Genomic DNA, 17583 nt, shown 5'->3' with positions numbered 1-17583 from the left:
AGTCATTTAATTTTTATTACAGCCAGAACCTTCAGTCTGCCTCAGAAATGCACATTAAAAATATTATTGCTAGAAAACAGAGGGAGACAAAAGCAATTATCCAACAAGATTTCAGCTAATTGTCTGTCAGGTTAACTTCAATTCTGATTTAATATCTTTTTTTGTAAAAGAAATGTATGTAATCAGTGAAAAATAAAATCCTATTATCTTTTTAGGGATCTATTTCTGGAGAATACCACCTGGGCCACCAAAGTATTAAAAGAAATTTGCGAAGGCTTGTATGAAGAAAAGTGGCAAATGGATTTTGGCTTGGGTAGCAACTTCCAAAGACCATCTCTAAGGCTCAGGGGTAGGAAGAAGCAGAGACTGGGCCAGGGCTGCTTTGCTGCCTACCCTATATCAGCTTAGAGTTTTTGCAGCCAGGTGTTCCCAACTGTGATTTGTGGAGCATCTCTAAAGAATGAATGAGAATCCAACAATGCATTTACTCCTGGTTCAACTGCGTGTTTTACAGACTTCTCAGAGGACCTAATTTTGTTAAGTCTGGTTTGACTCACATCACAGAGAACACCATCTTTCTCCACACTTCTACTACTAAGATTTGACAAGAGGGACACAGAGAGCTTGGGAAGGGACAAGCTTTGACAATCTGACTCCTTTGCTTTTTGTACCGCAGATAGCTTGGTCCACAACTGGGCAGGTCCTATGTGTTATAGGAACAGCAATACATAACAGTAGAGGGAAAAAGCTGGATATAAAATGGAGTTTTGTTCTGTTTTATTCTTAAAGGGACTAAGACATTCCTGGCTCATAGCATCTTCCAACTTCCTTACTGATTTATTTGCATTATGAATCTTCTACATTCTCCTGACATTTATGTGAAGGTGGTAAAAGTCCATTTGCAGTAATTACTAGTCTTCAGTAAATAAAAAAGAAAAACTTTCAGGGGATTACATGGTCTTATTGCACAAAAAAATAGTGTCAGTAACCATGGCCATTAATCCTACATCACTACACAAAACACATTCTTTTTGAGGTTTTCACACAGATTTAGGGCATGCCAAGAAAAAAATCTGAAAGAAATACTTAAAAGAATGTAAAACAGATCTCAAAACCAAAGTATCTATATGAAGGCTTTCTGCAAAATATTTCATTTTCAGGTTGCTGTCTGCAAAGAAAGGGACAGTGAACTGTCATTTCCTGTTGTACCTTTAAGTAGCTACATTCAGTAAGGTCTAACTCCTCAGCTGTCTATTATGGAAGCCGCTGACACAGATAAAATTGGAGACATTTATCTTGACACGTGACAAAGTGTCTTATCAGCCTCATTAGTGGCTTAGTACTTCTCATCAATCTTTAGTATACCCAGTGGTAAATGCTGCATGCCTGTCATTGGACAGGAATAGGCACATACCAGAGAGGCTATGGTGATGATCTGTGTAGTCATGAATAAATTTTGTTTTAATAAAGGTGTCTAATGCTCACGAAAAGTGATAGCCTTGAAGAATGAGTCTTCTGTTTATCTACACAACAGGTGCAGGATGGTCAGTATCAGTAGTTGCCAAATTGTCTCAAAACCTTGACTTGCAGTTACTGCGTCTCTGAGCAAGGCGGGTGCTCAAGACCATCTGTCCCTCTTTAGCTAGACTATCAAAAGAGATCCAGCTAAGCATGTTCATAAGATGGATGGATGTGTGGAACTGGACCAAAATTACCAAGTTCACTTTGTACAGGCCACCTAGGAACTGGCAAATGGAAATTACTTTACAATATTGCCAAGACAGTTAATTGGAATCACTGAAGTCCACTGAAAATTTAGTTTGCAGAACAGCACACTAAATCTGTAGCAAAGATAGAACAGACTCTCTCCTCCTTGGTCACTGTTTCTATGATTCACTTAGATAACTTAAGTTTGAAATAGCCATGCTCCACAGATCTGTTCTGGCTTATTTGGTTCCACTGAAGCACGGTTTTTTGTCATACTGTAGATAATGAAAAATTCACAAATGAGAAATACAGTTGAATACAACATCATCACGAGAGTCTCAATTACCTAGTGAAGAAAACAAAACTATAAAGAATAGCCAGGTAATTGCAGAGCATGGAAATAAAGGGAATCACATGATGGGCACAGAGGAAAATAAATTCTTTCTAGGACCAGAAGCTGTAACAGAAGCCCAGCACAATATAAAGTCCTGTACTTAAAACTGCCCTTACTAACTGTTCTGACCAGAACAATAAAAGGAAAAGGAACTTACGTTATGATAAAAAATAGAAAAGTTAAAAAAAAAAAAATCTAAAACAACCATGTGAAAAGCCTGTTTTGGGCCTAATAAATCCATGGCTCTTCTAGAAAGTAGAGAGAATAGGATCAGCCAGAGCATGGCTGGTATGAAATTAAAGTCACAGAACTTCAGAAAGAGGAATTATTTTCTAAATGCATACAGCAAATAGCAAAAAGGGGCAAAAACAATCAACTTCAAGCTTCCCGAAAAGGCTTTGGCAAAAGACTACAGTAATTTGCAACACAGGCCAAAAACTAACAAATATAGCTGCCCAGAGAAGAAAACCACTGGCAACAAAAGACAGATGCTGACAGAGCTGGACTTGAAGAATTTGTATTTTATGTGGACCTGGTTTAAAACCAAACTGTGACTCTCAACTTACTCAGAAACAGTTTCAACTTGGCTAATACTCCACCCATAACAGACTACTGTGCAAATTTATTTTACTGAAGCATGAATCATTACAGCCCATACAAGTGTTCCTTTCCAAAAGCTTTGCTCACAAATATTTATGGACTTAAAGGAAAATGTACTATGGCAAATGAAGTGTTTGCCAATTACAAACCAGTTCATCTGCATATTCACAGACATACAAGATTCCTTTATCATAGGCTGAGACTTGATTCATCGCTGATAGTACAGTAGCACTGTACCAGCACAGGTGTGTACAAGCTACACCTTAGTGCGAATAAGGATTTTGCACATGCCAAGGCAGCAGAAGAGCAGAACATCTCTTATTGTTGCTGGCCTTTGAGACTCTATCAGAGAAAGCACCTTCAGACTGTCCTTTGGAATCGAAAGCAATCCATATCTGTGCAGCTCTCAAGCTGCTTCTTATTCTCCCCTTTTGAACAGGTGGCTACAGATTACTGACTTGGACAATACATCTACCTCCAAAGATACCAACTTCTCTACATTCAAGCTGCTGGTATCAAGATGAGACCCACAAATCTTAAACACAGACTGGTAACAGCTCCTGCGTGGGGGTACGTACACAACTGCATACCTGGAGTTATTCTAATGAAGCTTTTTCCACTATAGACTGGTTAATAGCAATGTACCTGAGTTAATACAAACTCTCTATTTAATAAAAGACCTTCACTAAAGCTTACACTGGTGCAAATATCCCTCAAGAACCAAAATACATTTTGTTTGTTTTCTATGCTAGTTAATCAATTAATGATGAAATCAATTAATTGTCATCCTTTAAACTGGGAGTACCACAACTGGATAAAGCATTCCAGGACTGATCTAGTGCATGCACCTTCCTCTACACAACCCAGGCTTACGCATCCAAGGATATTGCCACTTCTCACCACCAGCCACTCCTATTACTCCAGTTTTCCACTGTGAACTGTACTCCATTTTTCAGATATCATTCTTTCCAGGATGCAGTCATCCATTCTGTGGGTAGGCCCTGCATTCTTTGTTCCTAGATGTACAACCTTCTACTTGGCTGCGTTAAAGCCTATTTTATTGGAATAATCCAGTACCTCAGATCACTCAGTGTAACTGAGAATAGAGTTTGGAGCCATCATGTTTCAATGAAAATAATATGGATGGCTTCCAAATTCAGGGAAGGTTTGTTCCCCAGATTCATTCTGAGAGAGATTTGATATAAAAATGTAAATGAGAACCAGGATTATTTACACTGAAAGATAAACAAAAGGATTACATTTCTAGCTATTGGGAACCAATGGAAATGTGTCTCTGAAATGACCTTACCTTTCATCTTGACCGAGTAAAAGGCAACAGCCTCGCCATTTCTCCAGAGTATCTTGGCACACTCGGTGGCAGAGTGAGGTAGAAAGAACGCATCATTAGCTGAACTCCCTTCCAGCATTCCAAAAATAATGTAGTTCAGAACAAAGAGGACAATCCTTTCTCCGAATGTCTGGACCTTAGAGAACAAACAAAACCAGACCAAAGAAAAATGAAACAGAGAACAGTATTTTGCATTTCATAAAAGGCTTCAAAATTAAAAGGGCCTGGGAAGGAGTAGGTCAGGAAACATGTACACTTAATTTGGGGAAAATACCTCATGATTTGGTTCAGATAGAATAACAAAACCAGTTTTTCCCAGTGTTCCACCCTTTATCCAGAGGGCATAGAATAATTTAGTAACAATTTATAAAGCTTGACATACCTCCTGTTGTCACAGAGAGGAAATCTAAAGCAACAGGAAAAGAAGTATCTTGATCATAGTCACAGCATACTAGTCACAGATTTGGAAACAGGATCAAAGCAACCTAATCCTACCCAAAAGTGAAATAAAGGTAGGATTCACTGTGTTATTCTGGTCACCTCTCCCCTATTACCTGTTTTGCCACAGCATCAAAGAACTTCAGTGGGTCAGGACCCTACTGAGGTAGACATTGTACAAAACAGAGAATAAATACAGGCTGTCCCAAGCAGTTTATAATCTAGGTGTAACATGAACAATTAGTTTTTATGCTGTGCTTCTTACTAGACAACCAACAGGACAGAGAGATGAAGGAATATAAAGGAACAACATCATACTGGTCATCAATGTAAAAAGTGGTGCCAACAGGCTTTATATGAATGCTGAAAAAGAAAGTTATATTTTCCACAGATAATGACAATTTACCTCTTAGCAATGAGCTAGAAGGGGCAAGTTTTCTATTTTCAGATATTTTTTCATTCTCTGTTGATACAGCAGAAGCTTGAAATTCTGAAGGCCTGTTCTTCTGCTCCAAGTTCTATCTTGCAATGATTTGTACCTCAAAATCCCTTCAGTTCAGTTACCCACAAAAAGCCTACTTAATTCAGCGAATAATTAAACTCTATGTATGGCAGATATTAGGGAAAAATTATACAGGATCAGAATCATTAAGGACCAAAGCTGGACACAGAGGGTTGGGTAAAAAACATAACTGACTTAATAGCCTCATGGCAACACAAAGCTCACATGCAGTAGACATCTGACTTAGTTGAAAACAGACTACAAGCTACCCAAATCTCTCAAAGTACAAAAAAGTAGTTGTATTGTATTAAGACAGCTTATTTGGAAAAAGAATTACAGATATAGAAACTATTAAATAACAATTTCATTAAATTAACACAATATAAACATCATCCAAGGCAAAAAAAATCATAACTAGCTAGATAGGACATTGCTCCAAAGGGTAGAAACACCTCCCATCAGACAGTTAGTCAAGCAACACTAATGTGAAGAGTTACTGCTAATGTAGTAATTCACTTTATCTGATTATTCCTTTAGTAGGCAGTGAGGTTAAACTAAAAACAAAACAAAATAAATCCCACAGATGAATCATAAATTGTATGCACGAAATTGTTTAGAGAGGGTTAATGTCCATGCCACTGTGCAACAGGAGACATGTGAAGTACTTTGTGAGCCACATAGCCCAGATCCCACAGGTTATAAAGCATGAGCTATAGGAGACCAGAGGCAGTTACATGTGATTGTTCTAGCTGGGAAGTTCCAGGGTAAAGGCAATTGTTTAAAATAGCATCCTTACTGAAATTAGCCCATCTCTAGAAGGATCAGCTGTCTTTACTACATCTTCAACAGGCCACCAACGCTGGTTCAGATAAACCGCCAAAACTACAAAAAGAAAAAGACAGGGAACACATTACCTGCAAATAAATACAAAGTTAGTTCTGAATCTTTCCACAAACAGCTTCAGATCTACTTCTCCCTCCAGCTGTCTCCAGTTTGATCTGCTGTGAGACAGCAGAGCAACAACTGTATTTCAGTTTCACCTCCGTGTCCCTTGATATCCAATTTCCAGTACCACACTAGACAGCAGATGAATCTAATTTTTCTCAGGAATTGATCAGATTTTGGTGTGACAACCTACGTGCCTTATGAATAAAGACTTCCTGCGTAATATCTGTTCAGTAGCACAGTAAGCTTGAGTGACATTTGGGACAGAGAGAGCTAAAGATTATATTTTTGAAGTTTCTTTCAGACTTCCCCCTGTCCACATGCATACATGCCCATATTTGCACCTACACAAGTCAAACACAAAAGTTCTCACATCCACTTTATCAAATAACTTTTCAGCTGCCTATGTGACTGGTTATCTGTACCTTTAGAGTGGAGACTCCTAATCTCTGCATGGACAGATACACACAGAAGTTCAAATGCATACAGAGAGGTTTCTGTCAATAAAGGACAGACATATGCACACGTAAGTAAGATGCACTTTGCCCTGATGCAGAAGTGTGTGACCAATCTACATGTAAGTCAAGTCCTTGTGTAGGTGCTATGCAAAACTCGCACCCCACTTCTTCCCATCCTTCCTGAATTTTTTACATATGCAGAAACAAGTATTTAAACCCTACTCCTACATGTTCATCTACAGAATTCATTGCCTGCCATTAGATTCACAAGAGAAAGACTGAAGCAGCAACAGTGACGCTGAAATTGCTGCCAAGCCCTGTTCAGAAGTTGTTTTAACATTGGGTCATTTCAAAGGATACAGAATAGATTTTAAGGGTTTAGATCAGGTTTTAGAATAAACACAGAAATTTGACCAGTTATGACCACCCACACATCAAGCAGCAAATATTTCAGCAAAAAGAACTCTATTATCCTTACAGTGGTGACATCCACTTAAGAAAGTACACGGCCACTATTTCAGGATTGCTCAAGAACACCATTATCTTCACTATCTTCAAACAGGGCAGCTAGCATCCCTATTTTTAGACAAAAAGATAAAATATAATATAGGAAGTATGTTGCAAAGAACAACATGGAGTTCACACCTCTTGAGTCCTAAGAGGAGAGTGCACCGTCCACTGGTTTTCTAAGCTACTCAACTAGGGGCAAACACAAGAAAGTTAAAAACCATCTCTGAGTTAGAGATAAATTCACACACAAGGAAGTGAAATGGCTTTAGAGGATTCAGCATTTACCTCCTTTAACCTCAGGTTATACAAATGTCACTGATGTGTGTAGGTTAGGTTTCCCTTTTTTGCTTCAGCCTCTACCAGCTCCCACTGGCTCTAAGGCTGGAGGTTCTGCTTAGCTAACTTATATTTCGAATAAATTATTAAAGCATGTGCCAAAAAGCTTTGTGTACTGGGTTAACAATGAAGAAAGTATTGCACGCAAGGGCAGATGCCTGTTTATAGCACCAGATTCAACTCATTAAATATTATTCACTTACTTGCATGGGAGTTTCATACTCTTTCTGTGATGGATTCAATCTGTTCCCTCAATCCCTTCACTCTGCTTTCAAATGCAGGCAGGCACTGCTCCATTACACATCCATGAAACATGCAGCTACAAAGGGAGCTGAGTCAGACAAAGGGGACATAATGGGCCAAACGCTGACTTTAATGGCAGCTACACAGAGGTTTGGCACATAGTTCAGACACATACAACACACATAGTAAAGGTCAGAAAAGTTTTTAAAATCTTTGAGGAAAATAAGAAGATGCATAACCGTGTTCTAAGGAGCTACTTTTATAGAACATTTACTGTGCTATTCAATAATTTAAATGTGTGGAAGGGAACGCTAGTTGACATAGCAACTGTCACATCACATTACTTGAGCAACCTTATCTATATGGATGCCTTCCTTGAAGGAAAAACATTTCTCCAGATTTCACACAAACATATGTACTTTGCTTTTTGTTATAATTTTTCAAGTCAACATCTGGTCCGCAGTTAAATCTATCCATGCTTTCCCATATTCTCATTTTCATTTTATAATCAACTTTGAGGAACACTATTTCAAATGCAAACATGTTTTGTGAGACCACATGTTCCTTCACTCTCCTTTCCCACTCTTGTTGCTCTTTCCAAGACATTCGGTTATGTTCACCTGATCATAAGAGATCAAGTTATTGCCAACAGTAAGTTACATGTGTCACCTGAACCCTGTGAATCATGATGTACATGACTACAATGATCTTGTAATTACAAGTCTTGATGTGCTTGATCTTGCAATTGCAAGACTAGGTGAAAAGGATCAAGTCCAATACATTTCAGATCACAATTAATAGAGTATATATATGCTTAGTTGGGTGGCTTGCCCTGTAAGCATTAGCTTGCTAAACCTCAGTACTTTCATCACTTGAAGTCAGACAGACATATTCATAGTGTCACTAGAAGCTGAGAGCCTCTGAAGCCTCTGATTCCATACCACTACGGGTATTTGGAATACATACTGAAAAATACTGAGTTGAATTAGGCACTAAGCATAATGCAATTGTGATTATGAAATGTCTCCCTTTGCTAGGCAAACATGGATCCTTCCCAACCCAGGCCTGGATTATATTTTTACTTTCTAGGCTATGCTGGCCAAATGTTCCCACACTGGTGTGCAACTATTTGAATGAAATGTGCACATCAGGACTCTACACACAGAGTAAAGCAGAAAAATGAAAACAACATCCAGCTTGGTACTTCTTTTTCCCTAGCCTTCATCTGAATTGCTGAAACACATCCCTCAGTCACAAACTAAATTAAAGTCAATGCTACACGTGAGAGATGTAATTTGAGTTTGTTTAATAAATATAGAATGTACCAGTTCTTTACTTTAGATAAAGTCATCTTTACCTTAATTTTGGTAGTATTTCAGATTGATGACATACTTGCAGAGACTGCTTTTGCCAGATTTCCACCTTGGAAGGAGAATGGTAAATTACCCCAACAACTAGTTCCATGCAACCAAGCCTAGGTTAGCTCTGAGATCCTACATTAAACTGCGTCCTGCAACATTGACACACCCTGAATACCTGTGTCCCCCAGTTCCCTATCTTTAAAATGGAGTAAGAGCATTTCTCTCTCTCTCCTAAGGGTCTTATCAAAATAAATACATTAAAGCTTGGGAGGCATGCAGATGCTGCAGTAATGGCAGCCATTCGAGTATCTAAGACAGATATCTTTCCTGCAACCAATTACATTTTCTTCTACAATTCGAGTTTTACTCAATGATTTGTTGCAAATGTCTTGTGATAAATGTTCCATGGCATCTAACAGTTATTGTAAATTATTATATACAGCATAGAGAAAATGCCACAATAGGGTATGTTTATTTAGTGTTATAAAGATGTTAATCACCCATGCTACGCTCTGTAAGCCCTTACAACACAATTTACATTCTCATAAAAATATCCGTACAGATATACTAACAGAACAGAACACTCAGCCCATCAAAAATAAATTAAAAATGCTCCCAACCAAGACCAAGTCCTGTGGAAAAGCTACCATACCCATTTTCTCTTGGAAATATGCAGGTCATTTCAGACCACAAGCTAGACGCAACTTCTGGACAAGACATCTGATCAAGATGATCAGATATAAATCTCAGTGTTGGAATCAACCCCTCTTTAACCTATGTTCGAGAATCAAATGCCATCAAACTTTAAAGATCTTCTCAGGCAAACTTGTAGCTAGGCTGCTAAATCCAGTATTTTTCCAGAGTCTAAATTATTAGAATTTCAAACATATATTGTTAGATTGACAATATTTTCTTCAGGAATTGTGGGAAAATAAGTATATTGTAGTGACTATTATTTCATAAGCATTATATACACCATTTTATCTATGCAATACTTAACCATTATAGATGTAAACACAAATGAAGCTGAAAGAAGAAATCCCATCACATATGAACATAAGACATACAAGGTATACAGCTTTCTCACTGAGATGAAGGTACTGCCCAGGTGTGTGGTTAACCCCAGCAATTGTCAAGGCTTGGTACAGAGTTCATTTTAGGGAGGAAGGGATGCTGGGAAGCCACCAGGAGCAAAGCTGGAGATATTAGAGAGAAGCTGAAGGAACTCATGGTGTCAGGGATAGAGCTGGAGAAGAGAACCAATAAATGGAAAAGGCTCTAGTCAGGGTTTTGGCAGTCACCAGTCAGCAGAACCACCAGAGCAGAGGAAGGTTGTGGCTCTCGGGAGCAGTATGATATGGTCTCAGAGCATCACGTGAGCAGTGGCAGAACCAAATAATGAGGATTTTAATGCTTCTTGCTCCTTCACTATCCACACCAGGACCTGAGAAGAACACAACTAAACGTGCCCTATGCATTTATTATCTGCCTCTTCTACTCTGTTTCCAGTTGCTTCTCAGTAAAGCACCTCTACCCCAGCATATCCTGGAACACCCCTGGCTGCCTTCCCCCACTGGACTTCAGAAATGTCCAAACTAATTGCAAGAGGAAAAATCAGTGGGCCATGTTTGCATTAGCAAGACTAACACTAACAAAACTGAATTCACAGAGCAAAACATTTGGTGCAGAGAATCTGATGCTTACAAATTCTAGGCTGGTGCTGAAAACTACAAGGCCATTAGAGGTTGGGGTACATCGGTATGCTTCTGGAGTGCATCCTCTAATTTCATTTCAGCCAAAAGTAATCCAGTTCATGCACTCCGAGACTGCTCCTTGATATTAACTGAAGCACAGTAAGTGGGGACAACCAGGAAATTTGCTTCTAAGAGCACTCCTGGTGTGAAGTAAGACTAAAATGCAGACATACCAGACAGCACATCAGAAAGAGAAAAGATCAACTACAGCAAGATTGTTTGCTTCACCCATCTGGACGAAACTCGAGTTCACAAGAAAAATGTAAAGCTCAAGGGAGGAAAAAAAAATCATGCAACCTATTTAGTGTTTTAACTTTCTGTCCGTGTCCTTAAGTAATGATGACTGAGTTAATAAATACTGCTTTTCTCTGAAGGAATTGGTTTTGAAACAATTTGATCTGTTCCACTGGTCAGAATAAAAGGTCATATAGGTAAGCAAATCCAGATGGACTTGCCACATTAACACAGTCTGCTGCCTTAAGAGTCAATTCCAAATCTGTTGAACTGTGGGAAAAATATCTGGACAAAATACTTCAAATGTATATACCCATATGTATAGGTATGCATACACATATACACACACCCCAGCAGACTTCAGAGGACTAATGAAAATTTATTAAAACTCATCTAAAGAAAAAAATCACATCAGTCAAATTTGATGTGTGTAGGAAGGCTGGCCACATGTTTATAGCATATAAAATCCAGAAACAAAGAACTTCCAGTAAAATCCTTTAAATCATACTTTTAAAAGGAATTATTAAAAGCCAGATGATGTAGGCCTTTACTTAAATAACTAGACTTACTGATCTCTGTGAGATTGGTTCTGTGACTATGGGCTGGTGACTCAAGCTAAAGTTTTGCAAGGGGGTCACAGTAGTCACTCAGTCTGTTGTTTAGAATATAATAAGGTGTTTATTCTGCCAGGTTTAAGCTTTTAAGGTAGATAGCTATCATATAATTTAGGCTCCAATGTGGACTTGTTTGACTTGTTCCTGTGGGAAATAATTTTTTCCTTGTGTACATGTATGTCATTAATACTTGTTGTTCCTAATACCATTAGATCATTTAACTGACGATTTGTGCTAAATGCACTCCTTTCACCTGCATTTATTTAATAATTCTTTTTTTTTTTTCATTGTAGTTGTTACAGACCCCCATTCCTCTTGTGCATCCTAAATTAAGTTAATGCTGTTTTCACTACATTCCTTTGAGCATGAGTCAGTAGGTATGCACAACTGCACTCAGAGAGCAAGTTTGGCCTCCGGTGTAGACACTTCTCTCCTTTATCACACCAGTGCCTGTCTCTCTTCGGAAAAATGTTAATAGAATATATAAATTAATGTCAGTAAAGTAATTCTATATCAGTAGTTTTAGAGGGACCAGAAAGTCTTTTAACTATACTTGCAACTTGGAAAGGTCTCCTACCTTCAACTATGTGAATCACAACCCATTAGCAAACGTCCAATTGAAATTGTATGTAAAAGGAGCTGGAAAACTTTGCAGAGTTCACCTTTAACCACAGATGATTTTAATCTGTGTTTTGTTCTTATGAAGACATTTCCTGGTTACAGGGTTTGGACTGAACAATGAATACTTAGTTACACTAATAGTACCTGTTCTAGGAGCGTAAGATAGTTACATGACACACTTTAGAACTGAGCAGAGTGCTAAACTTCTTTGCCTGGCCTTTATTGTATTACTAAGAATACTGGCTATTAAAGCCTTTCAGGCATAATTTATAGCTTATCTCTTTTTTAAAAAAAAAAAGAAAAAAGTATGTTTTTAATGACAGGTGTCATTAGTTTGCTGCCACATTTGGAAGCTGAAAGTTTAAGAGGTTTCATGTGTTCTGTGTTCCCTAAGTGACACAACTGGTCAACGCATAGGTTCATGTCTTTGTTGTAGATGTTCCAAAAATTCTATAGCCCATTGCTTCACAACAGCTCCAGCACCCCTCATTTAACCTAGGTGGGTCCTAGCCTGGGCTTCTGGTACTCCTCAGCTTGGAGTGAAGTTTCCCATTAATGACAGTGGTAATCAAGAGTTGTTACTTATTTTGCATCTGTATTTTTTCACATTCCGTAGTCAAAGACACTTGCCTAAGAGAGTAAGTACAAAGAAATCAGGCTGTGTCTGAAGATACTACAATCCTGATAGCAGGAAGATAAGATTTAGATACAATTATTGATAAAATCTTAATAACCTGTTGATACTGTAAACAGTGACTCATGAAACAGAAACACCAGTAAGCACATGCTGACTTCTACTGCCTGTAACACAATTGTAGTGTATCCCTGTCAGGCTGACACATGGCTGTAATGGGAAAACACCAACATTACTAGCAGTAAGCAAGGCAAACCTGGTAAAGTTTAAAGAATATCTTGGGAGAACTGCCAAATAAAATGGATTTAGCTCAATTCCTGAGTACGGTCTCACCCCAAATTTACCCCTCACACACCAGTATTGGAAATAGGAAGCAATTAAACCTAGGACTGAAGAAGATATAATAAAATAAAAATAATATGAATAAGAATCAGTAAGACCTAATAAAATTTCACATATATATTTGCTCTTGTTTAAGGATTTCAGAATTCTATCCAAACTATAATGCATTAAGTTTCACATCATTCTGAATTAGAAAAATATTACCCCATTGAACAAACTCAGAAAGAATAACAGATTTACCCAAGGTGATTTTTCAGCTACCAGCAGGTCTATGCATAGAATTTAAAAGCCCTGATTGTCAATCCTCCCTTCTAATCAGTAGTGCAGCAACATAAATCCCTGACAGGCAAGCTGAATCCACTTCATATTCTAAACAAAACCCAAAATATTTAAATGTATAAGCAAGCAGACCATCTTAAAAGTAAAGAAAGTACAACTACTCAAATTTCAAAATATTTTGACCAATTCTAACCTGTCTCTTTATCCTTTGGATCAGTTAACAGCAACATTTTGCAAGTAGAATTATTTCGGAAGAGAGGAACAAAACACACACAGGAATCTTCAAGTTTAACCTAAAAAACAAACAATCCCTGTAGCTGTTTGTACTGCAAAGCTCCTGAGAATATTTCATGTATTAGATACACTTATGATATGTTTTACTAACGTGCATGGTATAAGTTTAGCACAACACCCTCTCAGTCCTGAATTTCAAGGCACTGAAACATACATAATATTCTAATATTATCAGTAAGTAATGTTAATTTAAAAGAAATCAAGCTACCAAAGTTAGCAAAGACCTTAATGCCGACTTACTATGATTAGTAAATAACCTGGCTTTGAACACTGTTACATGCAGATAAATGGTGTTATGAAAGGCCAGACACATCAAATAAAAACAAATACAACTTGCACTTCTTACAGCATCGTCCAGCTGAGTACTTGTGGTGTTTTGCAAACAATGAATTAAGCCTCAGGGTACAGGGAGTATCAAAGCACTAGGGCAGTGCCTGGGCAGTTTATCTGTGAGGCACAGGGAGGGTAGATAATTGGCACAAGGTGGTTATGTTGAAGGCAAAGCTAAAATCAAGATGCAGCTCTCAAGCTCTCAAGTCTTAGACTAAACTTCTAAATGATGTGACACATAAACACAAAATTACTGTGCTCAAACAGCTCTATATGCATAGAGATGACGATTTCCATATGAATATTGCAAATGCTCTCGTGTAAGTTTAGGTACAGGCAAAGAGCGTGCATAATTTAGCACAGTATGTACTGTACTTTCAAAAATCTGGTCCATTGTGTATGTGTGGGTGTGCCTCTCTCTCTAATTGCACCCATTTGTCAGTTTGCTATGAAACTCAAATCAGTCATGTGATACATTTAATATTTCTTGGTGCATGGAAGGAGTAGTATGAATATGGATTATTCAAGATAACAACTTTAAGTTGAAACCAGTGTTCACTAGTTTATGAGTGCCAGAATTCTGGGATCATCTATGCCAACACTGGACTCCAGGAAAAAAAAATGAAAACTGCCTGAAATCTGTATTCGTGAGCTTCCCGAAATCTCGGTATGTTCTGGGGATTCAGTCGTTCTTTGCATGCTTCAAATATAACAGCATCGATGCCATTAGGGCACCTGGGTGCATTACTATAATGAAAAGGCCAGTACTGTTTCCAATACTGCTATGATTGTTGTTTTGTTTTATAAGATAATGTGCACTTTCACAGGTGCTAACAACATCAGCATGAGCCAAGCATAGCTCTCTGTGAACGCTGCCAATGTGCTCCCATCCCGACTTGCAATAATCCTTGCTATTTGTGTGCTGAATGCTTGACCAAAGACCATGCCATACCAAAAAGAAGTTCTGTGACCCGAGCAAGTGAGCTGACAGCCACTTAACACTTGCTAAATAATTATTCACGGTTGCCAGTCCTGCCACTTGAAACCTGCTTTAATTCAGATGCACAGAGAAAAAAAAAAAAAAAAAAAAAAAAAAAAAAAAGCCTGGTAACTGCAGCCCTTATTCAAACACCAAAATTCTCATCCTTCAGATTGTAGGTATATAATAGAGATGGTTAGCTGAGTCGTTCACTGGGGATGGGAGCTTTACCTTATTACATTTAATTTATTTTTAATTACAAAATATCAACATTCTTTGAACTATTCGTGACAGAGTATAAGGAAAAATACATCAAGAACATTACCATTACTTATGCCCTTGACTAGCTGTCTGACTGCAGATTAGATTAGACCTGAATTAAATGAATGCAAAGAGAAATGTGTTGCTATGAGACTCAAATCAGTCATGTGATGTATTTAAGGTCTGATGACAAGCCACAAAATCAAGACAGTTTCAAAAATCAAAAGCCAGAAGTCCACCTTTAACTGATCTCACTGTGTCTAGCTATTATTGCAGGAATACACACTGCATTGCCTGGGATTTTAACTTACCCTCCTTTCTAATGGAACAGCAAATGAGCCTCTAAAACTACAACCAGGCATGAAAGGCTGAGGTAAGGACACAAAAGCCCTAAATTGGGGGATCTTTGCATTTTCAGGTTTGTTTGTATTTAACCCTACATGGTCCACTAGAGGGCATTAAAAGAGTATTTAAAGCTAGTTACATTCACGGCTCAAAGATGAAGCTACCCACCTGAAACAGCGCTTTTCTGGAAACTACTGCATATTATTTTCCTAAACTGTAGAAAAGCCACCATATTCCAAACAGTTATTTCAACTAATCCACTTACTGGTTTGATAGTATAATAACAGTTAGGCCAGCACACCTTTTATGATCTAGAAAATGCTCAGAATGAAAGGTTTCATAGGTGACTGAGGTCAGAATTTTTAACAGGTCTGCTCAGTCATCTCCAATGCAATCCCCCCAGGTGGCTCAGGAATGGACCCTAAAGCATTGGCACCTACAGTATTTATAGCATCTATCAATCACATCTGATCAGAATTCCTTTGGGAGGACCCATATTCAAAATTACCAGTGTAAGTATTGGAAAGAATGGAAACAAAATTCTGTAGAGGCAGAATACAGAGCTGTGCCATGGTATAAACATATATCAAATCTACTTTTGATTCAGTCCTATAAGGAGGCAGGTCAAGATGTAAAGATCAGCTAAGTACTTCAAACCCTCATGCACACTCAGGGGGTTTTAGACTTGTAGTTTAAGCTTATCTCTCATTTGCAGCATGCAAACTATTTGAAATAATGCAGAATTTGCTGATTTGAAGAGATTTGTAATCCCGCCACACCAGTTTACCCCTATTCACAGACAGACTATGAGCACAGCCATCAAACTAGTTTGCAAGTGTCTAACTTGCAGTATGAAAAACATCAGCCTACTACCTCTTCTCCTCCAGGGATTGACAAAACATCAGGAGTGGATGATGATTTCTTCAAAAGTTTTTCATGGTATGTTTCAGCATCTACTCGCAGAACCTCTGGATCTCCTGCTAACGTATCTACCAGGTAAAGGCAACCTGTAGTTAAAACATAAGATATTTTTACTTTTTAAATGAACTAAGAAACATGAGTTTTAAAACCTCAGTCTTCCCAGCAGCTGCCTGGTGTAGCTGGACCTTATTGTTCCCATTAGAGCCTTTCATATAATCCTAGTCTAAAATAGAAAGGCTGGTAAAAAACCTATCTATGTGTTATTTACCTCTTGGCATGCAATTTTACAAAGTAGAAGCATGACAGCATCAAATCACAGTTGTCTCCTTTGAATTCAACAAGCACAGTCTCAAATTTCTCTAGGTGTAAGTAAATTGTTTTAAAGCTGGAAGAGCAAAAACAACTTCTTCAAAATGCAACCTGAGTTTCAGTACAGTCCAAAAATGTAACAGGAAAATAATTCCAAAGATTCCACTCTTTCTTGGAAGACTGCCCCTTTCTGGGTCAGTCCATGATCTGTTGTGTATCATTAGTTTTCTCTTTGTCTTTTTTGAGTAACTTCAGTTGGGCACTTTCACAGCAATGAAATAATGTCAAAAAATATTAAAATATTTACCCACATAAGAGTTCCCAAAACAGTAACCATCATCTTTAATGCAACATAACTTTAAATCCATGTGAGTCAGTGCTGAAGGGTATCCATGTGATACCAAAAATTACATACATCTGATGCCTGTTACCTAAATGCAAAGTCCAACTCCGTGCTCACGAGGAGCAAAACAACCTCTTTCTGATATAACAAACCAGACTGGTTGGTGGCTCATCACCAGCTCAAGATAAAGAACATCAGAAGTAATGGGTTAGCAGTCTAAATAGTATTCTGTCAGTCTTCTACCATAGGAAGGAAATAGTTTCCATTTAAGGAGCTTTCAATGAATAAGCTACACCTGCAGCTCTTGTAAGCCTCAAACTGAGGACAAAATCTTCTACCACACTGGTAGTTGGAGTCTCAGTTCTGAATCCTCCATTTTAATCATGGTTTGTTCTCACATGGCAGCTCCCGTGACCCAAGTTTAATGTGAAATAACTGCACTGATAGTAAGTGTAAAGCTAATGGCTGAGACAATGAACAG

At 38.1% G+C, this 17583-nt stretch overlaps 1 protein-coding gene across 2 annotated transcripts in view; it reads right to left on the bottom strand.

The window, feature by feature from the left end:
• LOC141928634 (protein FAM169B-like) overlaps positions 1-17583 on the bottom strand; it is a 40993-nt gene that overhangs the window by 11635 nt on the left and 11775 nt on the right. For both annotated transcript variants that reach the window (XM_074837163.1, XM_074837164.1), the window contains exons 2-5: positions 16403-16536; positions 13514-13613; positions 5786-5871; positions 4011-4185 (exon numbers count right to left, since the gene is read on the bottom strand). In XM_074837163.1, coding sequence (XP_074693264.1) covers positions 4011-4185; positions 5786-5871; positions 13514-13613; positions 16403-16536 — 495 coding nt within the window. The remainder of the gene's footprint in view (positions 1-4010; positions 4186-5785; positions 5872-13513; positions 13614-16402; positions 16537-17583) is intronic.

The sequence above is a fragment of the Strix aluco genome, chromosome 12 (genome assembly GCF_031877795.1).
Source record: "Strix aluco isolate bStrAlu1 chromosome 12, bStrAlu1.hap1, whole genome shotgun sequence".
Classification (NCBI taxonomy): domain Eukaryota; kingdom Metazoa; phylum Chordata; class Aves; order Strigiformes; family Strigidae; genus Strix; species Strix aluco.
Note: the sequence above shows the minus strand (reverse complement) of the source record. Positions and strands in the feature narration are given on the sequence as shown.